Genomic DNA, 25,233 nt, shown 5'->3' on the forward strand with positions numbered 1-25,233 from the left:
TAGACCTCTGTAATTTGCTTAGGGAGAGAATTTTGTTGCATAAATAAATATTGCAGATGGGACATTTTCTTTGAAGAAACACATTACTAAGGGGGGAATTCAATTTGCTGCGATAAAGCAATAAGTTTTCGCGCATTAAGTTATCGCACGCTAAATTTGCTTATCGCATCTATGTGCGCTCCCGTTTCTTTCGCAATTCAATTGCAAAAGTTGCAATGCGGCATTCGTGCGATAATTCTTGCTGTTGTTTCCAGCTGTAAGTATTAGTGAAAATGGGGAAATCTGCCTGTACCCCAAATAAAGGCAAAGTGATATAGAATAACAGTACAGAAGTGTATTAGTGGCCCTAATAAAAGTATTTGGGGTAATTAAATTGTGTAAAATTGCTGTTATATGCATTTTTCTAATACAGTCAAATAATGATAGAAATCAATTTGTTTGCAATATAAATGTTATTCCTAAATTAGGGATGCATATGACTATATATTTGTTTCATTAAAAGACACTTTAAAAAAAAACAAAAAAACTTTACAATACGCCTCATCTGCAATTTTAAAAACACCTGTCTCATTCATATAGCACCCCCATATACCTGTCCCACATCAATGAGCCCATTTTCCTGCACTTTATCACCTCAAAACAACATGTCATTATTGGCTAAATTAAGCTAATTACATTTATTTTTTACCTAATTAGTCATTAAGGAGGGTGTCCCCAGTGGTTCTGAACCAAGTCCCGGCACTTTTATCTTAAACTTGGGATTTTCACCAACTTTTTATCTGCTCAGGAGGTGGTTATAACTAATTTGTGAAAAATGGTATGGAAAATTCACACCCACAAACACAGTGGTAATGGTATGGAGAATTCACACCCACAAAAACAGTGGTAATGGTATGGAGAATTCACACCCACAAAAACAGCGGTTATTAGGATTGCGTAATAAGTATTTATTCACACAATAAGCTGTTTTTCACGAAAAAGCGGCTTATTGTGGCTAATAGAATCCCCCCCTAAATGTTTAAATTAATTATCAATGCCTGCCTGAATCGTGTTGAATTGTGAATCATGATGTACATGACTGCAAATTATTTTTGATTGTGGGAGTCTAAATTATTTAGGGGCATTTATGGCAACTGTGGAAGAATTGTGCACTGTGTGATTTTGCATTACTCTGCATCATTTTGCTTCAACCAACTCATTTACATAGACTATAGGAGACATCAAGGAGATCTTGAAAAGGTGGCAGGTCAGCAACTGGAGCATCTTCTCTAAATGTCACATTTACTTTAATCGATGTTCCCCTATGGACCAAAATAGTTTTATGGCATTTATGGCTTTATAACATGACATTTTTTCATGTCAATAAAATATAAATGTAAGTAAATTCAGTTCCCGGCACTACAACAGTGCAGTTAACTTTTGCTATGTAAAGAAAAAATAAATAAAAAAATAATTTTTTTACACTTTTTGACAAAAGAAAGAAGGAATAAACGACAAGCAAAAGCAACGTGAGCACCTCTTATGCCCCTTGAAAGCTTTTAAAACTGCAGGAAATAACAGAAATCAGAGACAAACCAAGCAGCATTTGTACATTTCCAGACCCCTCTATGCATATGACAGATAGTAACTGAAACACAAATAATTGTGGGTCGTCGTCCTCGTGTACTTTGAATACAAAGTAAATAAATAAATAAAATTAAGTAAATAAGTTCTAAGATTCATAAGATTCATACCATGTATGCATTGAAAAGTACACAGTCATTTCTGCAATAATCTGATTTACATACAATTCTTCCACATACGGAAAGCTGGGGTCAATAAGAACGTTATAAACACAAACATTGTATTTCTTCAAGTCTTTTAATGTGTGAAACATTACTGCTGCAAAAGGAAGTTGATGAGAGCGGTTCTTGGAGAAAGGATCGCCCTCTTGATAGTGCGTCCCTGCAGGTGTGTCGTGCCCAATTCACTCTGCAGGACCAGGGCTTGTACCTTCTCAGCGTCCTGGGATACAGAAAAGGGAAGGCTGACCGTCCCACAGACTTTATTATTAATCTGCAAAAACAGATCACAGTAAATGTTAGGGACTGTACTTGATCCTCATGTGCAACTTACTTCTATTTACAAAATATATCGAAACCATTTAATACAGTGAGAAATATTTGAGTTGTTTTCATTTATTTGATAAAAGTACTGAGACGCCATTTATAAAATGCTTGTTTTGGAAAGCCCCAATTTCTGGTACCAGAAAAGAGTGGTCAATCTAGAATCAATGTGACCTGGCTAAATCAGGCCTGATATGTTCCCACATTTAACCGGTCGTACAACAGAGGGGTATTGCGCTCTTACCATTACAGACACCTCCACTGTGTCAGGTTGAGAAAAATATTCAGGGTCAACTGTGGGCCAGGCTTGCTGGAGGACATCCTTGTTCCAGTTATACTGGGTGCACAGCTTATGCTGCACCTGTCCCACGCCTAGAAACAATAAGCAAATTAATACATACAGTATCAGAGAAGTATTTGTATCACACACAAAAGAAATGATCGCAGAAGCACATGCACAGCAGACCTAGGAGTGATCACCTCATGCTTGAATATTGATGAAACGATACAAGTTGAGAGAAATTACAGATTTTAGTTAAGGCCAGGAGGTGCAGAGGAAATGCTAAATCGCACAGTTATGGTGCATACACACGGTCAGATTTTTCTTCAGATCTGAACGATAACGATTTTAAAAATCGTTCATATCTGAAAGAAAAATTTGACATGTGGGCAACAGTGAACGATGAGCGTTCCCGTTTGTCAGATAGCGATATCTGACATCTGATGTGTTTGCAGTAGGGATGTGCAGGCTCGGATAGGTTCGAGTTTGCACGTGGAGTTCGGATTTTTCCCTCCAAAAAAACGGAACTCAGAAAGAGGCAAAACGTCATCTTGCATGGACGAACATCATCATTCCTGGTCAAAAGTCCAGGAATGATGATGTTCGTCCGTGCAAGATGACGTTTTGCCTCTTTCTGAGTTCCGTTTTTTTGGAGGGAAAAATCCGAACTCCACGTGCAAACTCGAACCTATCCGAGCCTGCACATCCCTAGTTTGCAGTCAGTGTTGGACGATTTCCATTCATTTTAATACAGTAGAAAATCGTCCAATCGTTCATCTGACATATCTGACCGTGTGTATGCACCATAAAATATTAAAGTTTGTCAAAACCATTTTTGCTTCACAGCTTTTGATTCTTCATCGCTTTTGAGGTTAAAACCTCCCTGTGTGGAGATATATTAATTACACAAATTTAAATATTTGGAAGCCCTCCTAACAAATCATTCTGTCACATTAAAATATTGGGCTTTAATCTAGTCAAATAATTTGCTTTCATAACTCACTGGCCCACCTACAAAAGAGAGCACTCATTAGGAAGCTATTTGCAAACTATTCATACAAGGTACAGTTTAGATTTTCTATGTATTATTATTACATTTTATTTATAGGGCGCCACAAGTGGTCCGCAGCGCCATACATACAGTAAAGGGTACACAGAACATTACATTAGAATACAGTAACCAAAATATAAACAGAACACAAGTAACAATTAGCAAATCAATTCTCCATACACAGTACAGCTCTGAAGGTGAAGGCTGTCATAGAAGTGCTAGAGAAGAAGGCTGTGAAACAGTGGGAAGGAGGACCCTGCTCCTAGGAGCTTACAATCTAGGGGAGACAGACAGATGACATGAGTGTGTAGAGGGGGACCTGAGTGCAGGAAGTAAGCAAGGTAGAGATGGCTGAGGCGGGAGGGACAGAGACCTGGTAACATGGTTATGTGGTGGAAGGGTATGCTTTGATGAACAGGTGGGTTTTCAGTGCACGTTTGAAGCGCTGCAGGGTCGGGGAGAGCCTGATTGAGCGAGGAAGCTCATTAGAGTGGAGGGGGGATGCACGGGCAAAATCTTGGACACGAGCATGAGATGAAGTAACCAGGATGGAGGAGAGGTAACAGTCATTGGCAGACCGGAGTGAGCGGGAGGGAGTGTGTAAGGAGATGAGGTTGGAGCTGTAGGGAGCAGTAGAGTTAGAGAGGGCTTTGTATGTGAAGGTGAGGAGTTTGAAGAGGATTCTGTAGGGGAATGGGAGCCAGTGAAGGTTTTGGCAGAGGCAGGAGCAGCAGAAGTGGAATGGCGGGAGAGGAAGATAAGTCTAGCTGCAGCATTGAGAACAGACTGGAGGGGGACAAGATGGCAATGTGGGAGGCCAGTAAGGAGAAGGTTGCAGTAGTCAAGCCGAGAAATGATTAATGAATGAATAATCAGTTTGGTAGCATTCTGGGAGAGGAAAGGCCTAATGCGAGCGATGTTGCGTAGCTGGAACCGACAGGATTGTGCCAGAGATTGAATGTGGGGGGTGAAGGAGAGAGTGGAGTCAAGGGTGACACCCAAACAGCGAAGTTGGGATACAGGGGAGATGATGGTGTTGTCAACAGTGATAGCGAGATTGGATGGAGTTGAGACTCTATTAGGGGGAAAGATGATGAGTTTGGTTTTGTCCATGTTGAGCTTCAGAGAGCGCTCGGACATCCAGGAAGAGATGGCAGAAAGGCAGCTGGATACCTGAGAGAGGACAGAAGGGGAGAGCTCAGGAGAGGAGATGTATAGTTGCGTGTCATCGGCACAGAGGTGTTATTGGAGGCCAAAGGAGCGGATGAGTTCTCCTAGTGTAGAGGTGTACAGGGAGAAGAGCAGCGGGCCCAGGACAGAACCCTGCGGGACACCAATGGGAAGGATGGAAGGGGGGGAAGTGGAGCCAGAGGCAGACACTGAGAAGGAGCGGTTGGTGAGGTAAGAGGTGAACCAGGCATGGATGGTGTTAGAGATGCCAAAGGTCTGAAGGGTGCGGAGGAGGAGAGTATGACCACGGTGTCGAAGGCTGCAGAGAGGTCCAGGAGGATGAGCAGAGAGAAGTGGCCCCTGGATATGTATACAAGATATAGTTTAGACTTTCTTCCAGGAGGAAGTCAAATTGATATAGTAACTGCTAAATATGAAATGCGTTGAGTAAGTTGTAAACTGTCATCTTATCTAGAATCCTATGGTGACATTGTGGGTATCAATAGTGTAGGACCAGGAGTTATCATATTTTCCGATCTGAAATGGCCTGGGTGATAATTTCCAACAATTTTGTGGTTCAAATAAACGGTTTTAAATTATTTTATTGTATGTGTGATACCTATTCTCTAAATATTTTGGTGTAATACATATTACACTATGATTGCCAATATTTTAATTTGAGCTATTACCCCAATTAGAGCTTGGCACCATCCGGATTAAGCCTGGCGGAGAAATATTACTTTTAAAGGAGGCTATGTGTAATTCAGACCAGCACATCTCTCTATTTTTGGTACAGGGGCACACATTTTATTTTGAAAATATTAGTCACATTTTGGGTATTTAACTTATTTATTCTATATGTGTTTATATGGGTACAATGTACACCTAGAAAAATGGGCGATATCAATTTTTTATAGGGTCCACATGAATATGGCCGCTCTAGATCTATAGCCTGTAATGTATAATGTATGTATTTACTTGAGTAGATTTTTTGGAGTGTACTAATATCATACTTTCTCTTATATAGCCGCTCTTGGAGATCCTGATGTACCTTCGTATTGAGCAGGTGATGTGGCCTCCATAGATAACATCACAGATGGATGCTTGCCCTATGTAATGTGTTTCACACAATAAGATTACAAATATACAGCTGTACACGTGCTTAGAGATTGGGACTAGCTGGTAGTAAGTTCTGCTCTCTGGTGCTTATAATGGACTACGGGCCTGATTCAGAGATGGATGCAATGCTGATGTTTACGCAGTTTAGCAATGATCGGTTATCTACGCATGCATCTGATTCGCATTACACATGTAAAATTTCATTACTGACGGCGGTCGCAGCAAGGATTTGGCCACAGTGTGCATCAGGGAGCATTTGTGGTAGGTAACAGAGAAGTGTTGACAAAAACACAGGCGCTTCGCCACCATTTTGGGTGTGTGTTGCAGACTGCGATATGGTATGCAGTTGCAACTACTCCAATGTCTCAGATCCGGCGGCCATTCTGAGTAACCATGCTGAGACTGTATACACAATTGCTTAGATTTGTGGGTGTTTCAACACAAATCCCGACAGCTGCAGCATTTGCATATTTTCACACAGCCACTATGTACAAATACACAGCAGCGGTGGCATTAGCGTGCTTCTCTATATCAGGCTCTATGCGCAGTAGAATTAGAATGACACGGATGCATGTGCAATCATGCTCGGTCATATCATTTTTTTGCAATTACTGTGTATATATAGCAGATACTTAACATGGATGTTGTTATTATCCCCCTGATGAAGTTTTAAGGAAACGGGTTGGTGTAAAAACAAAGTAAGCTGAACAGACTTTCTATACAATAAAACAACACATGGACCCATTGTTTTTACTTTGATATACATGCATTACTTTACTTTGATCTAATAAATTGTTGCTATATAAATGTTGCATTAGGATGCTGCTGCCTTGTATCATTTGTTTTCATCTGAGAATCCTGAGGAATGCTGTGAAAGTGAGGACAACAAAGACTCCATTACATCAGATAAGCCTATGATTATATATTATCTGGTACGAAGGCACTTTACACTGTTACTGTACCTATCTCAGACATTGCTATAAAGCCTTATTACACTATGGCATCTCATTTAGTGCACTGGAAGAAATACTTGTAACTGAGAAGTGCAGATAAGCAGGTTGTGAGTTTAAATTTGAATGGACCCAAAGAAACAAGTTTTGCGCTATATACAGATTGTATTTCAGATGTTTTAAATTTGTTATACATTATACTTAAACATTACAGCTTATATTATTATTTTATTCACTGCACTAGCAGGTGCCTATGTCCTCCCCCTCTCTCCATAGACCTTTTGGTGCCTGCTTGAATTTAGGCAATGTAATTACAACAGACATCTGAAAATGAAGGAAGTGCATGAATATACAACTATCACAGACAGAGGATTTAGCATTTCTGTGGACTATTGTACATTGGCACAAGCACCAATTACACTTCTTGTAGTTAATATCACCAGCATATAATGTCACAGCAGACTTTTAAAAAACAAACAAAAAAACAACATATATTTTATAACTAAGAGAAATAGAGCATCTCCCTTTGCTCTGAGAACATACAACACACAATGTCGCTCACTCTGACAGATCACCATGGCAGCATTCATTAAAGACTGAACACAGACTACTTTCAAAACACAAACACCTATATGAAGGTTTTTTTTTTAAATCATCAATAGTTTATATTGAGAAATATATCAAACTTATGTGTACAGAAAAGAAAACGGGAGGGGCATGGGAAAAGGGAACACACAGGAAATGTAATATTTATCTATATTTAGACTGCAAGCTCTCACAAGCTGGGCCCATCATCCCTCATGTGCTTCTGCTTCCCTCACTTATGCCATCATTTCCTCCCCATTGCTCCCCACAGCACCAAACCTTTGGGTTCTGCCGCCCTGCTGCGTATTTGGGTATTATGACTGCTGCAGCAATGTTTATAAACCTTGTCCATGTTCTGCAATGTTTTGTACTGTAAGGGCCTGATTAGCGTTGTATGTGACTTTGTATGCAGTGGCTGTGCAATAACATGCTAATGCCCCAGGAGGCATCTTTTACCCGCTTCTGTGATCTGTTGTTACATCAGGATACAGCCATCAGATTACTTGTGTGAACATTGGCCATCAAAGTAACCCTCAGGTTACTCGGGATAGCCAGTGTTTCCACGTTGCCAGGGCCAGTGAAGCTGCGTTGGAAAAAGCAGACACTGGCCTTGGCACACCCAGAAAAGTGGGCCGACAGCCATGTTATTTGGGATGCTGGCCGTTGCCACCATTCCTCAGCCCCAAATAGCCGCAGCATGTCAATCACTGTACTGCAATTGTTGTCGCAGCACATGCGCAGTACAGATCCTGCGCATGCACCGATCAGCAATTTTTCCTGAAGTACCTCCATCTCAGCTTGCAGTTGGTCAGACACAGAGATCAAATCATTGTGATGTGACCAGCTAATACAATTTGTGTTTCAGGTCATCAGTACGGCTCACAATGGTAGAAAAGTCAGATTTAACCTCCTGGGCGGAAGCTTTAAAGTCATTACAGAATTCCATCTTGAAGGCTGAAAGCACCTGACATAGTTTTAACAATAAGTGGGGCTTCAGATTCAGGGTCTAACCCAAAGTCCAATATAAGATTGTAGGCAACCCCCAGGAAGGGACCAGAAGTGGCCACAAACAGAGTGGTACTGATGGAAGCCTGGGAGCTGGGGCCCTCGGTTGCCTTTGGACCAGAGAATTTCACCAGCGGAAGTAAGGATACCTTAGGCTTCTTGAGGGCTTCTTCCTTCTGAAGATCAAGGAAGAAACGAGAGGGAGATAATCTGCCTTTGTGCAGGTATCAATGCTTTGTCAAAGCCAGTAGCCATCCATAGAGTACATGAGCTGTAGCAGGTGTGTACAGAGGGCCTGATTCAGACCCGCTCGCGAGCGCAGGAAACTCGCAAGCGGGTCGATGGTGCCCTACTGTGCATGCGCACGACGGAGGGAGCTCTGTCGTGCGCATGTGCGAGACCCGGCTAGCGACGGGGTAGCCGTCGCTCCGGGTCTCGCACCAAAGGCGGCGTGCTGACGATGTTGACTGACAGCATGCCCCCTTTGGTGGGCATGCCGGGGGCGTGGCTGCCAGACGGAGGCGTTCCCATGGGAACGCCTACCGTCTGAAGCCGGCCCCACTGACATCAGTAGTGATCAGAGCCAAAATCACTCCAGGGCTTGCGGCAGCGAGACCCTACCACAGGGTCTCCGTCGCAAGCCCGATGGTCGCGATGGTCTTGACCATCGCGACCATCATCATGGACGCTCGCTATAGCTGTGGGAGGTCACCCACAGCTATGCGAGCGTCCAAGAGGCCGCTCCATTTACATGTAGGAGGGCCCTGATTCAGAGTGAGCGCTCTGGTCAGAGCGTCCGGCTCTGAATCAGGCCCAGAATGCGGTCAATATCCCGACCGCTGGGATTCCAGCAGTCAGAATGCTGACGCCGAAATCCCGACACTAGTCAGATTACCGGCGCGGGCATCCCTACCGCCGGTATCCCGAAGGTAAGTACTGGGGTTACGGTTAGGCACTAGGGAGAGGGTTAGGTTTAGGGTGCGGGAAGAGGGAGGTTAGGTTTAGGAGGTTACAATAATCATACTAACCCTTTTCTGCTGAATGAAAACAGTATACTTATAATAATCTATTTTTCCTGGCCAGGATGGGACATTAAAATATTATTAAGTGAATGAATAGAGTGTTCTTCACTTTAACCAAACAATTTCTAATCCTTATGATACATAAAACTGACTATCAATAGATCGGAGAAGCAAACCAATTCCTGTGCTGGGACTTTTTAGAGTATCATGTTAGCATACATTGTTTTTATGTTACTATTTTATTTGTGATTTTATTTTATATTTGACCATTAAATATAAATTACTAGCTCTTTCTTTTCTCTTTTTCTTTCTTTATTAAGTCAAAGGGAATGTCAATGTCATGTTTAAAATCAATGTTTGAAAAATGTGAATAGCATGTTACTGGACATGTCTGCATCTTCCCAATGGTGCTTGGCTGAGCTTGTGCAGTTTGGAGTTATGGAGGAATGGGAGAGCACTAATGGGCATATATTTACTTATTACCGGGTTTCAGACCCGATAGTTAGAATTTCTTATCGCCACTATTCACACAATAAGAAATTCACATTTGCCCAAATCTACTAAAAATCACATACAGATACAGGGGATAAATGCAGAAGTGAAATGATAACAAAAGCAATATATTCACGTCTATATTGTGTGAGCCGAGGCCATTCTGTGCATGTGCTGTCTGCTGACCACGCATGTATAGCCCTTTCCAGGTCATTTATATTCTGCAGATGTCCCCCAAACAAGGCTATTTTTGGGAATAACCCGCAATTATTACTTGATAAATAGGCCCCTAAGATATATAACTCTGTTAGCTGCATTCTAGAATCTGCATTTATCACATTTTGTGAGTTTCAGCTAATGACATATAGTGGGAAGACAGCACACACTCTGATACAGTTTAATACAGTTTGACAAAGATTGTAGCCGGGTAACAGCCCTCTCCCTTTCCAATGCTGTAGCCTCATGAACAGGCCATGTGCTGGTTGCCCAGGTTGACATGTGGCTAGATGAACAAATATGTCAGTAGAAGGGACTAAGGGGGTCATTCAGACCCGGTCGCAAGCACCGATGTGCTCGCAATCGGGCCGATGTGTAGCCCTGCGCGCGCAGCAGCCGCACTGCGCGTGCGCAAGCTCCAGAGCGAGAGAGAGACTCTCTCGCTCCGGAGCTCGCTACAAAAGGGGCGGCTGTCGATGTTGATCGACAGCTCGCCCCTTTTTGTAGGCGGGCCGGGGGGGTGGTTTCCAAAATGGAGGCATTCCTTAAGGAACGCCTACCGCTTTGTGGGCGGCCACACTGACATCATCAGTGATGTCAGTGGGGAGCTTCCTGCTCCATCAGAGCATAAAGCTCCCTGGGGCTTATGAGTGCCCAGACCCAACCTTAGGGTCTGGTTGCAAGCCCATCGCGACCATCACCCTGGTCGTTAGCTAAGCTGTGGGTGGTAACCCACAGCTTAGCTTGCAACCAGGAGGCCGCACCAAGAAAAAAAAAAACGCCCGCCCTCAATCAGAGAGAGCGATCGCTTCTTACGACCGCCTCTGAATGAGGTCCTAAGTGCTGACCTCTAACACACTGCACTGAGTACAACAGTTTTCGTCAATAACAGCAGTGAGACAAAAGTATTTAAGTAAATATTTTATAGGTACAAATCATATACCTATAGCAACTGGTCCATTATTAGTAATAATTAAAAATATAAAAAAGAGTTCTGGGCTATGAATTTGCCCCACAGTACTGTATATCATTTAAAGAAACAAAACATTTAGACACAAGCTTTACCTTTCCATAACTCTGATGCCAAGTGCGGGGCCATGGGTGACGTCATAATGATGAGACTTGCTAGTGCGTCTTCAAATTCTCTGCTGTGCTGAACAACACGTAAAGGTGGATGCTGAGAGACAAGACAGAAAGGTGTATTTATAAGTCACGTGATCTCACAAACAGCAGCAGAGGTTACAGGTGACAGCTACACCATTTGTAGACAACCAGTTTACATGACACAAATATTGGTCAACACAAAAGTGGAACAATTAGCACCAAGAAAAAGCCATATAAAGCAGACTGATTACCTATGCAATATTTTCTTTTACAGAAGACAAACAGCACAGCAAGCGTTATATTACCTAACGTTCTAAAAACAACTTATATACAAAGAGACATAAGAGCAAAAAGAAGCAATGGAAATGTATGATTTCTAGCAGCATTTTGGAAGTGTGAACTTTTACGTAACAATTAGTTTTTGCTTTATTTTTAGAAAGCAATCCATGGTTATATATTATTGGGGGAGATGTATCAAGTCTAGCAACTAATCAGCTTCTAAAGGTCATTTATTTAGTACTGCCTATCAGTGGCCGAACTAGAGAGTGGTGGGCCCAGGTGCAAGAATATGCTTTGGGCCCCCCTATGCAGTGCCCTCAGTAGTGGTCCCCCTGTGCAGTGCCCCATATACAGTGCCCCCAGTAGTGGTCCCCCTATGCAGTGCCCTCAGAAGTGGTCCCCCCATGCAGTGCCCCTTATACAGTGCCCCCAGTAGAAGTCCCCCCTCTGCATTGCCCCCAGTAGAAGTCCCCCCTCTGCATTGCCCCAGTAGTAGTCCCCCCTATGCAGTGCCCCCAGTAATCGCCACCCCCCCATACAGTGCCCCCAGTAGCGGCCCCCCCTATACAGTGCCCCAAGTAGCGACCACCCCCCCTATACAGTGCCCCCAATAGCGCCCCCCCATGCTGTGCCAGTGTCAGTTCCCGTGCCCCCTCACATACACACACAAAACCACAACTTACCTGAATCCCCGCTCCTGCCGCTGTCTGCTCCTCCTGGCACACTCTTCTGCACTATGGGAGAGATGTCATGACATATCCCCATCACCCATTGCGGGGGAAGCCGGAAGGCAGAGCTCATGAGTGAGCTCCAGCCGGCTCCCTCTGTGGACGCAGCAGCCACTGAGAGTTTGTCTGGCTCTCAATGGCTGCTATAACAAACACACAGCCACCGCTGGCGGCTGTGTGTTTGTTACTGTGTAGTGCTGACTGCTCTCACTGTGGTCTGCACTACACTTGTGGGGCCCGGGGGACACTAGCGGCAGGTGCAGCGGCGGCTATGGGCCCCTGCACCACAGTGGACCCCCCCGATGCAAGCCACCGGCTGCACCGCCGCTAGTTTCGCCACTGCTGTCTATGAAATTACTACTTGCTTTGGGTAACTTCTCCACTTTTTCTCTCCCCAAGACTTGATACATCTCCCCTGTTGTCTTTTCATCTGGCTTCTAAACACTGTACTCCTAAACTGCAACCCCCACCTCTCATCCCCCTCCAGTCCGCATTGGGCTATTTTGCATTCAATTTAATTATTTAATAAATTAAAAATCATTTTTACATCTTTAAATTACATTTATATTTGCATACATTAATACATGGCAGCTGTGATGTAGTCTGGTCAGGAAATTATATTCCCAGCACTGAGAACACAAAGTCCTGTGACAAGTGTGTGATATGGCATCGCTGACATAAAAGCTACTAAAGCTGCCTACACACGGAATAATATATTTCAACGATATGAACGATGATGATATCGTTCAACGATATATCGTTCCATGTGTATGCAATGAACGACTAACGATGCACGCTCCAACTGGACGATAACGATATCAACCATCGTCCATGCATGTAGGCCAACCTGGACGATATAGTTGTCTCTCCATAGGGATCCGCGATCGTTGATTGTGGGTCGTTGGTGTTTTTTTTGTGGGTAGATGAACAATATCGTTCATCCAGCACACTAGGGTTTTTAAAGGGAGATCGTTCAGTGAAATCGTTATAGCTGATGATCACCGTGTGTACCCAACATTAGTCATGTGCAGTGACAGGTGGTATGCGCTGTGTATTCCTAGGCACTACAGGCTCTGCCATTGTTTAATGGAATCCACGTTTTGTAATAAAAAGAGTCTTTGTGATTGACGTCCTTTGCGAACCTTAATTGATTTATTATACACCTGGAGATTACATAGAAACCAGACAACACTCATTCAATCTGAACAAAGTCTCTTCTCACATATTGTTGAACCATCCATCTCTATGGGAAAAAAGAATGATAGTACTATGGTTTGCAGCCATCATCATAGCTTATTCCACAATATAGCTAGGTCTAATTACCGGTAACATTAAAATATAAATTCAAAATAGACCCTAAAAATTTTTTTTAAAACCCTACTTTTGCCTACCTACATGGGGCACAATATATATATATATATATATATATATATATATTTTTTATATATCCATCCAAGTTCCTGCCACGGCACTCCAGTATCCATATCCATAGCGAATGTAGCTTGCTCCGGTGCAATTCAGTGAACCCTATAGTTATATATAATAAAACACTATACATGGTGACATTTGTGTAGATCATATAATGGTGGACTGTGCCTGACGTGCTATTGCATGCCTCATATCAGTGCTCTATAGTAGTGTAGGCGCTTATGGAAAAGGCACAATAGCAGTTTTGTTAAGATGGATGACACTTAAAAATCCTGCTACTGTTGATGATTACGAACAGACCATTAATACACTTCCATTGTAGATCATGTTTATTGTCTATATTGACAATGATCCTGGACACTGTAGGTGTTCAGAGTTACTGTAGACTAAGTCACCTGCATAATGCTGTGTGATGCTAAAGACATAGATGTACTGTACAATACAGTTCACTATTCCCCAAAAAATGGCATATGTACACAAGGGGGTGCTATTACTACGATGCAATGAGCTCTTTACTTACAAAAGAAACACATTTGTTAAGGAAAAAGAAACAACCCACATTTCTGGAGTTTTAATTAGTAGTGTCAGCTGAAATAATTAAAAATGAAATTGAAAAAAAGCTCTCCACAGCAGAGTTTTTTTTAATGGAAATTAATAAAAAAAAAAGGTGTCAAAAGTAAAAATGAATTACATCAGAACGCTGGCACAAGGGAGATTCCAGAGAAGTCAGAGCAGGCATATCTAACTGGCAGCCAGAAAAGATTTCTTTTTTTTTTTTTTTTTGCCCTCTCTTGTAATATATATATATTTGAATATATCACAATATGTCCACACTCCACGTTTGGCAATCCCAGATACATGTTGGTAAAACAGACCCAGAGACGTAGGGCTTACATTCGACGTGTAAAAAGGATGCTTGCGAAAACCATCTTTAAATGGCTTATAAACCCATAGAATTTCACAGTCTCCCTCTTCTGCCCTGCTTTAAATTAAGTCCGAGTATGCAGAGAATTTTAGCTTACAAAGTACTTAGAGCTTTTGTCACTTGATGCAAGCCTCGCAAGAACTATTTCGAACAGGCGTGGGCAAAATATGGCCCACTAGGCTTCCCATCTCCTTACATCTCCTTACAATGTGCAGACAAGCCTCCAGAGCACTGCAAGCACCCAGCATCACCGCATAGTGGAGTGAACCAGAGCTCCTCTAAGTTGCGAGCACTCCCTATTCCCCCATCACACACTACAACACTAGAAATAGTTGATGATCATGTAGCCAACCCCTAGGGGAGCAGACAGAGCGGCTCTACAGATAAGCTAGCAGTGGCAGCTGGCTGTATAGACAGACAATATGAGATGTGCATCCCCTACACCAAAAGGTAACTACAGTAATCCAAACTGCTGTCTTGTGTCCCTTGTGGGTCCAAATGGCAGTGAAAATTCCAATACAGTATCAGAAGTAGTTTCAAATCTATGACTACACAATTTACATGGAAGCTGTGACTTTTATATTGCTGTTCAAACTCAGCATAAATATAGTCAATGTAAAGGGAGTTATGTAGGGGTGAGAGGTGTTTTTAACAAACATTAAAATCTGTTAGCATGTCTCTTTTTTACTACTACAGTGGGATTCCGCTGCCGCTATTCTGAGCGCCGACATCGCTACCGCCGAGGTGCCAACTACATACCTGTCGGCATTGTCTTGTCGATATTATGTTGTCGACATATTGACTATTGACAGCATGTACATCAAATAAAAAAACGTATGTATTCCATCACAGCAATGACCAATGCACATATTATTATTACCGTTCATTTATATGTATGGTTCTCATAGCATAAAAGGAGCATGTTGAGGGGGTGACAGCATAAAAGGAGCATGTTGAGGGGGTGATAGAATAAAAGGGAATGTTTTCACAGCTAACTACACTTTTTTTAAATTGCGTAATAGTTATTGAAAATTTTAAAGAACTACACCCATACAAATATAAACGTTTGCTATTATTCATATATGCCATAACTATTGTAAAGTAGTATGGAAGCCAAATTAACAAATAAATCATCAAATATAAAGAAACACAGAATAGCATGATATGCATAGCAAGGATATGTAAACGTCCCAAAACCTATATGGATATTTTAATGAGTACCTGAAGGCGCTATTCAGGTCCACGTGGTGTAAAACCAAAATAAAGGCAGAGCATGAGTAACACACATCTAAATGGTCAGCTGACAGAAATAACTTGCCACTACATTTAAATGCACCCAAATTACAGCCCCCCCCCCACAACCTAATCCTAACCAGGGCAATACCTGGATACCAAAATATTTAACCCACAAACTACACCCTTCACCCCCAACCCAAATTATGGATGGAATGGATACATAGCATTGATGACAGGTCTACTAACTAAATGACCATAAATGAAACATGGCCCAGCTCCCCTGCACAAAAAGGGAAAAAGTGGAGTTTCAACCACCTACAATTGCACAAAGCAATAGTCAGACATAGCATGAAATAAAAGAACACATACAAAAGAGGATGTAGAAAAATATCAAAGTAGTGATGCACAATGATGGACTAAAGAGCACTAATCACAAACGAAGCCGGCAGGGGGATCCCAACAAGCGACATGATCTCCGCTGAAGCAAATAAAGACTACCGGTGAAATAAATCACAGCCCAAGGAGCACTGGACCAGAAGGAAGATCCGAGCAACAGCCAGGTAAGACTAGAACTGCAAAATGGTGGTGATCCGTGTCCAGCATGCCCTAGATCCTGCAGCAGATGGACGGGAACTGGAGAAAAGGCAGGTAGCTGGAATCAGAGCCCCCAGGTAAGTGCTATCCCACGAGGCAGCTGTGGGAATCGAAGACAGGAATACCAAGATCCAGTGTGAGAGTGGACCCAGCCACTGAGAAATCCGGGAAATAGGCAGCAAAACACCCGTCAGAGAGCCCACCTCAGAGCCCGAGGTAGAAAGGAGATGGTACCGCAATATGGCAAACAGTCTGGTGAAGAAACAACCAAATAAGCAGGATAATAACAGGATTTAAGCGGGAGAGCTGGCAAGGTGCTTCCTACGCCATCCTACTCCAGGCCATGCCACAAGATACACAGCTAACTACACTTAATGCAGCATCAGTTACTTATCAGCTCCTCCCCAGTATAAATGGATCACAATTTATTGTTATCATTATTTGTCTATTGTACTGGAAAGAATTTTAAAGCCTGGATTGTCCAAGGGTTAGTTAACAAATTGCTTTAGGATTAGCCCATAGCATTAACTTTCTGTATTATTTGTTGCTATACCCCTGCTTTGTCTCATATAAACATATTAACTATAATAAGGAGAAAGTTTAGTACACGGCTAAATTTCCCATGAAATGCTTATTAATGCACATTCCCAGGGGCTTGAGTAGCCCACAAGGATACTAGGCAACATATTTTCAACGTTCCCTTTACGATTAAGAGCCCTTTAATTTATGAGGTACATAATAGTCAAGATGAAAACAGACATAAAAGCAGACTCGTGAAAGCTAGATACATTATGCCATTTAATAGATGTCTGTTGTCTAATCTTTCATAGTTCATCGCCTACCTCCCCCATGTAACAATTATAAACTGCAGACAAAATCATTATCTACTTTTATAAAAAAAAAAAATCCTCTGAAATGTGTCGAAAATGTACAATAGAAGCAAAATCCTTCTCATAATTTGCTATTATCTGCTTTCAACTTTTCAACAAGTGCTTCTAAATTAAGCCAACAATATAATCGAGCACTGTGAATAACCATTTTTGTTAGCGTAGATCTTAATTAAAGTGCTTCAAACTATGGAAAAAAATTACATCAGAATAGATATAGAAACACTAAGCAGAAAAATATATAAAGTACAATTGAAGTCACAATACCATAAAAAAAATGTACCTTGTTTAAAGAGGATTATTTGATAATACAAAAATAAAGTTTTTCCCAGTTCACTTACTATGTTTGCTCAGAGGTCTAAATTTAACTTTTTTGCCCCCTAAATTTTCTGTAGTTTTCCACCTCTCACCATTGATGCCATGGCTTAAATCTTCACTTCTCAACTCAATAAATACTTTATTTTAAAATCTAGAACTCTAAGATAAGAACAAAATGTCCTATGATGAAACAGGTGGGCAACCGTTGCTACAAGCTTGTGCCCCACCAGTATTTAATACATCGATTTTGCTGTTCACCCAGAAAAATTCTAGTTATGGGTACACATTATTAGACTGTGTGTATACTAGGCAATGCACAATGTAACCAAATGATAACCCAATCTGGTATACGACCACCCACAAGCAAGGTGTTGTTCCTTGAATCTTCAGATTGGCCTTCACTGCAGGTAGATCTGAAGATGCGACAAACGACACGATGTGAACGATTTGTCGTTCCGCTCTGCCACAAATTGGAAAATCGTTCAATACATCATCTAAGGTGTACCCAGCTCAAGTTTAAAATTCAAATAGTGGTCCTGTTCTTCCTGCTCCTTCCCTTACCTGTCTTTTTTAGAAGGTTTGAAGTATCTCCCTAATGTAAAATTATGTCCTCTTCCTCAACTAGCTGCACCCTCTGGCAACTTTTTATTTATAGTATCAAATGAAGATGTGGTATCTACTATCTTCTTCCAGTACCCTTATAAGCTACTACAGCTCCCCTTGATCCTATAGCCTAGTAAATAAGGTGATACCTGCTCCTGTGCCCATCCCAACCTTACCAAATCTCCTAAGCTTTTCAAGAAGCCTGCCTACACTCGCCTCACAGGCTTTCTTTTGTCTAGCCTAACACCTGTACTAGGATACACAGGCTGATTATATTCTCCATTGGGCTGTATCTCAGGTGATGCGGATTATGTATTAGTAGAGGGCTGGAATCTAGAGTCCACTGCATTTGTTACCCAACCGTTAATTAGCTGACTCACTATTTCACATGTGCCGGGTATAGCTTCCTGCTCATAGGTTTTAACTGCTGATGTTTTACTTTGGCTTTTTTCCTTCACTCGGAACCTGTGTTGAATGTGCAAAATCAGTCCTGTGTGATCGCTTGCAGTCCCCACTTAGCTGCAGCATGTGTTTGGGGTTCAGAGACCAGGACCACTGTACAAAACAGAGATGTGTTGCCCCCATTTTGTACGCGTGGCAATCCCCAGGGTCTGCGACGTTGTATGCAGACTTCCTGGACCTGGCAGAGGGGTTCTGACAGCCAGGTGATGGTGATCCGAAGCAGCATCTACAGTCACATGCAGATGCATGCAGGAGGTGTCTATTTCCTAGAGACACTTCCTGTTGTATTTGCATTTTACTTGTATGGTATTGCACAGCTGCTTTCCTACAGCTGGGCAATACCGTCCACATTGGAATCAGACCAATAGATCTGCGATACACTTTGGAGCTATTTTGAGGTTACTATTTTCCCATTCACCCCTGCATTTCTTATTTTCTATCTCATAATATTTCATTTTTTGCTTTTAGTATTTTTGTCCTTATTTTAATACTTATATTTTAAGTTTTATGCTTTAAGGTTGAAGTATCTTCACCTTTGAATAAAAAATAAGAGTTATGGTAGACTTACCAAAGATAACTCTTTTTCTTCAAGGTCCATAGGGTCCACAGGGATACCAAGGGGATAATGTGGTTGGAGTGATCCAGGCACCAAACAGTTAAAGCTTTCAGCTCCCAGGATGTCTCTGATCCTCCTCCACATATAACCCGCCCCTGGCCACAGGCATTTAGTTTTGTAACCAAGCTCAAGGCAGGAGAAGGAAAGAGGAGAATTAAGAACAATCGTACGCCAGAAACACTCTCATACAAGATGAGGGAATCCGTGACCGAAAGAAAAATGACCCAATGCAGCCAGGTGCGTCAGGGTGGGTGCCCTGTGGACCCTATGGACCTCGAAGAAAAATAATTATCAATGGTAAGTCTACCATAACTCTTATTTTCCACAGGGATACCATGAGAATGTCCTAAAGCAGTTCCCCTAAAGGTGGGGACGCTCCTGAGCAGAAAGGAGACTCATCACCCAAAGGAAGCATACTGAGAGCAAAAGTATCAAAGTCGTAGAACCTGAGAAAAGTGTGAACAGAAGACTACGTGGCTGCCTTGCACAATTGCTCAACAGAGGCACCAAGACTAAATGCCCATGATGGCCCTACAGACCTAGTAGAATGTGCAGTCACCGTGTTTGGAACAGGGAGATCAGCCTGTGTGTACACCAGTGAGATAGTCATATGTAACCATCTACCCAGAGTCTGTTTGTTAGCTGGCCAAACCTGGTTTGTGAAAACCATATAACACAAAAAGAGTATCTTATTTTCTAAAAGAGTTTGTATGCTCCACATAGATACAGAGAGCATGAACTACATCCAGGGAGGCTTCACCCACAGAAAGATCTGAAGCCTGAAAAGCTGGAACCACAATTTCTTCATTCATATGAAAACGGGACACTACCTTAGGAAGCTAACCCTCCCTTGTACGAAGTACAGCTCTATCCTGGTGAAATATCAAAAATGGTGAGCAACAAGAGAGAGTGCTACCAAGTCAGAAACTCTACATGCAGAAGAAATAGCTAGAAGATAAAGTGTCTTCGCTGTCAACCATTTCAAGTCTACAGAGTCTAGAGGTTCAAATGGTGTAGCTGGCAGCCCCTTGGGAACCAAAGACAAATCCCATGGTGCTACTGGTGGGACAAAAGGATGCTGAACCCCCTGAAAAAAAATTCTAACATCTAGTAAAGAAGCAATCTTTCTCTGGAACCAGACTGACAGTGCAGAAACCTGCACTCTCAAAGTGGCCAGGCAGAGACCAAGGTCTAATCCAGTTTGGAGAAAAGCCATTACCCGGGGAACACCTTAGGGTCATATTTTCTGTGGGAACACCATTGACCAAAATAATGCCAAACTCTGTAATAGATGTGGGCAGAGGAAGGCTTTCGTGCCCTAAGCATCGTTTGAATCACAGAGCTGTAGAAAACCTTGGCTCTTAAGATGGAAAACTCAAGAGCCACATCGACAAAGACAGGAGCCACGAGGCCAAGCAGGAGCCACTAGTATCACTGTTCCTCCTTCCTGCTTGAATTTCCTGAGAATCCTTGGGAGAAGGGATAGAGAGATGCCAGCTTGAAATCCCATCTTACTGCTAGTGCGTCCACGATGGCTGCTGAGGGATCTCTGGTCCTGAACGAGTACCTGGGGACTTTGTGGTTGTGACGTGATGCCATGAGGTCTATGTCTGGTAGACCCCATTTGTTCACCAGCAGTTGAAAAACCCCCCGGGTGGAGAGACTACTCTCCGGCGTGTATGTCCTGACAAATTAGGAAGTCCGCTTCCCAATTGAGGACTCCCGGGATGAATATTGGAGAGATCGCCGGAAGATGACGTTCTGCCCAAATCAAAATGTTTGTCACTTCCCTCATGGCTGCATGAAATTGCATGCCTCCCTGATGATTGAGCTACTGTGGTCGCGTTGTAGGACTGGATTTGGACCGGCCTGCCCTGGAGCAGGTCCTGTGCCACGACGAGTGCTTTGTATACTGCTCAAAGATCCAGAATGTTTATGGGCAGATGACTTTCCTACTTTGTCCATCTTCCCTGTAAGGTGTGATGACCTGTCACTGCCCCACATCCGCGAAGACTGGCGTCAGTGGTGAGAAGCACCCAATTTGGAATCCAGAATGGGCGACCTTTGTCCAGATGATCCTTTTGTAGCCCCCACGAGAGAGAGACGAACCACTGGAGTGAGAAGGATCTTCTAGGACCTTATTAGATGATACTGTCCGTTCCACCTGGAGAGAATACATTTTTGCAGAGGCCCGGAATGGAACTGAACATATCCCACCATGTCGAAGGTAGATACCATTGACCCCAGGACCTGCCTCGCTGATAGAATGGATACCCTTCGCTTGTGTAGCAATTTGCGTATTCGCAATGACAGGGCCACAATCAGGTCCTCTGGCAGAAATACCCTTTGTGCCTGAGAATCCAGAAGTGCCCCTAGATGTACCATCTGCTGTGTTGGAGAAAGAGAGGATTTCTTCAAATTGATGATCCAGCCGTGCTTCTGTAGACAGGCAATGGTCAGTTGGAGATGGTGTTGTAAAACAGCTGGAGACTGTGCCAATATCAGAAGGTCATCCAGATATGGTAGTATTCTGATTCCCTGATGCCTGAAGTAGGCCGTCATAACCGTCATTATTTTGGTAAAGACCGAGGGACCGTTGATAGACCAAAGGGTAGTGCCTGAAATTGGTAATGTTGTTGCAGGACAGCAAACCGTAGAAATTGTTGGTGGGACAGTGTAATAGGCACATGCAGATACGCATCCTGAATGTCCAGTTAAACCATAAAATCCCCAGGCTCCATTGCCAAAATAATTGACCGAAGAGTTTCCATACGGAACTTGGGTACATGGACAAACTTGTTGAGAGTTTTTAGATTTAGAATAGTGCCATGAGACCCATTCGGTTTCTGAACCAAAAATAGATTGGAATAATAACCCCTGGGTTGTCCTGCAAAAACTAAATGCCGGAAGAAGACTGTTCCTTTGCTCGTTCCTGGGGACGAAAGGACCGGAAAGAAAACTGCCTACACTTTAATATAGTCGTAGATGGCAGACCTGCAGATTTTGAAGCTGTCAGAGTAGCTATTATCTTATCTAACTCTGTCCCACAAAGTATATTTCCATAGAAAGGTAAGGATTCCAGAGCCTTCTATCAGATTTCCAGGACTTTAACCAAAGGACCCTACAAGCCACCACTGAGGCTGCTGATGCTTTAGAAGCTTAGAGTCCCGCATCTATTGCAGCTCCTCCCAAATAGGAGGTTGCTTCCTGTATGTGGGAGATATATGTGAGCTGTTTTCTGGTAGTATCTGGTATAGAAACCTCAAATGACCCCGTCCATTCTTCAACTGCTTTGGCTACCCAAGCCCCAGCCATAGCTGGATGAGTAATAGCTCCAGATGATGAAAATATTGCCTTAAGACAAGTTTACATTTTCCTATCTGTAGGAGAAGATGCTGACGGAATAGGCAATGTAGCATTCCTGACTAACTGTGCCACATGAGCATCCATAGTATGAGGGATTTCCCGATGGCCGGGCAGTGTGCACGCACCATGTGCGCGAGCCCCGGAGCGAGCGAGAAATCAGTCGCTCTGGGGTTGGCAACAAAATGGGGCGGCTGTCGATGTTGATCGACAGCTCGCCCAGTTTTGTAGGCAGAGAGGGGGGGGTGGCTGGCCAAACGGAGGAACGCCTGCCGTTTGAGGGCGGTCCTACTGACATCACTCGAGAAGCTCACTGGGGCTTGCGGGAACGAGACCCTACTACAAGGGTCTCGTCGCAAACCCGATGGTTGCGACCATCACCTGGCCGCTTGCAAAAGTTGTGGGTGGTCACCCACAGCTTAGCGAGCAGCCAGGAGGCCGGCTCCAAAAAAAACCCAAAAACCTCCCTGATTCAGAGCGAGCGCTCTGAAAGAGCATCCGGCTCTGAATCAGGGCCTTAGTACATTCCGTAGCTGGGAAAGGATACAACGATGCTAATCTTTTAGTCCTATAAAACAGTTTACCCAGTTTACCCCATGAATCTTCCATAAGTTCAGTGAGCTGCTGGATTTAGGAAACTCAGCTTTTACCACCTTCTGGTGTTTAAACACTGGAGCCTTCTTACTAGGAGCTGGTTCATCATCCTGTATATCTAGGATTGATTTGACCGCCCTCACTAAAGAAGGAACATCCACTGTAGAAGGCTGGTCCTCCTCTGCCGAGCTAGACCCCGAAGAAGAACCCTGCGCATCATCTGATTCCTTTGATGATGCAAAAATATAGGGATGATGCGTCTGAATCCATATGCTGAACAGACCGATAAAAAGATAACTTCCGTTCAGGCGCCTTAGTGACTACAGGTCTGCTTGCAACAGTTGACTGACTTGAGTGTGCATAAGCATCCATCCAGGAAGGATGTATAGGAGGTGCAAACATAGCATGCCGTGGGTACCCTATACAAGGAGGCAGTATGGAAGTAGCCATATGATCCACAAACTGCTTCATTACCTGAGACAAGGAGTACACCCAAGATGGCTCCTGTACAGGGACTGGTATACTGGACTGGTGAGGTAGCACTTTATAACAGACAGCACACAAACAATCCTTATAAAGTCCTGAGAGGACAAGCCTGCCAAAAAGGATTTATATGAAACTAGCACAGGGGCCTCCCCCTCCTGATTCCCTTTACTTTTTGACATATCAATTATAAAGGTAACAATGCAAAGTAATGTAATGTGAAAGCCTTCACAAACAACACGTAAATGTGAAGTACAGTATAAAGTAAAAAAACCCATACACCTAGAACAGAGAGATAAGGCGAAAAACAGTGATAGTTATAACTGACAGTCAGAAATAAAAGGCAGTATCAATACAGCAGCTAGCAAACAGTAACATACAATGCATATGCAATTTAGTTGCAATGAGCTCTGAATCAACTACTCAAAACACAATGCTTGGTAGGATCACTTTGGGGGAGAGTTAATAAAGCTTGGAGAGAGATAAAATTGGAGATAAATATCACCAACCAATCAGCTCCTGTCATGTTACAGGCTGTGTTTGAAAAATGACAGTTAGGAGCTGACTGGTTGGTGCTATTTATTTCCAATTTTATCTCTCTCCAAGCTTTATTAAATCTCCCCCTATATACCTGACCCATGGGAGAGGTATACAGGGAGACTGACCCAAAACCTCCCAAGACCAACAGCTACAGCAGTGCACCGATAGTGGACTGTGAGCGTCTCATATACACGAGGCAGGTAGGAGGAGCGACCCAGACGATCAAAAACCTTTGAAGGAACTGCGTCTGGGTCGGGGGAGGAGCTGCCGAAGGAGAGCCTATCTCCCCTAAGCTGCATCAACCAGCCGGGTACGCTGGCCTCATGGCAGCAGAAGCGCCTGCTGCCGATCCCCGGCATCAGACGATAAGGCCCCGGTGGTCTAGTGAGGATGCAGATGCTCTGGGCTCTCACTGCAGCGGCTTCTGGAGTGTCTCCGGCGCCGGAAGCAAGGACTGCTACGTGTGATTCCCCGTAAGCGGGGAATCACCTTACCTGACAGCTCCGTTCGACATATTGATTGTGTCTTCATAAATTGGGAGGACCATACCTAAGTAGACATTATTTTGTCTCAGAACACCCTAGCACTCCTAATTATGTAAGTCCTTATACTTCCCTTTAATGAGATAACAGGACTTTATTCCATTACTATTAATCTGATGGACACTGGGATTATAAATGATCGTCCAAGGCAAATAACACAATTATATAGGATGAGCACAATCTTGAAGGATTTATTTGGTTTAATCCACCATTCCTGACAGTAGACATTATGTTGTTTTTTTTCTGTAACCCTCTCTGAGTATCCTGAGGAAAACCAACCAGAAGGTTTCAAATACTAATGCAATCTGCAATCACCAGTGGGTAGTGGTGCAATATCAACCAAGACTCAATTGCATTCAAGAATCAGTAAGCATATATCATATTAAGCAGAGGCAAACGCAGGATTTTTACGTTAGATAAATAGGGAAAGTACACTCCTCGTTTATGTGAGTGGCAGCACTTTAAGGGGCCTGTTGCTCAAAAAGTCCAATAAATATGTGTTCAACTATAATGAAAGAGTAGCGCCAGCTAGTGTA

General features: G+C 43.1%; 1 protein-coding gene across 4 annotated transcripts in view; it reads right to left on the minus strand.

Moving 5' to 3' along the window:
* Nucleotides 1-625: 625 nt before the first annotated feature.
* The window catches only part of LARS2 (leucyl-tRNA synthetase 2, mitochondrial), a 268,441-nt gene continuing 243,833 nt past the window's right edge, over nt 626-25,233 (minus strand). For 3 of the 4 annotated variants that reach the window (XM_088474260.1, XM_088474261.1, XM_088474258.1), the window contains 3 exons: nt 11,061-11,172; nt 2,350-2,477; nt 627-2,055 (listed from right to left, as the gene is read on the minus strand). In XM_088474260.1, coding sequence (XP_088330386.1) covers nt 1,876-2,055; nt 2,350-2,477; nt 11,061-11,172 — 420 coding nt within the window. In that variant the 3' untranslated portion in view covers nt 627-1,875. Of the gene's footprint in view, nt 2,056-2,349; nt 2,478-11,060; nt 11,173-25,233 lie in introns of all 4 variants that reach the window. The other variant, XM_088474262.1, reaches the window with a different exon arrangement.

The sequence above is a fragment of the Taudactylus pleione genome, unplaced genomic scaffold (genome assembly GCF_031769625.1).
Source record: "Taudactylus pleione unplaced genomic scaffold, aTauple2 ptg000150l, whole genome shotgun sequence".
NCBI lineage: Eukaryota > Metazoa > Chordata > Amphibia > Anura > Myobatrachidae > Taudactylus > Taudactylus pleione.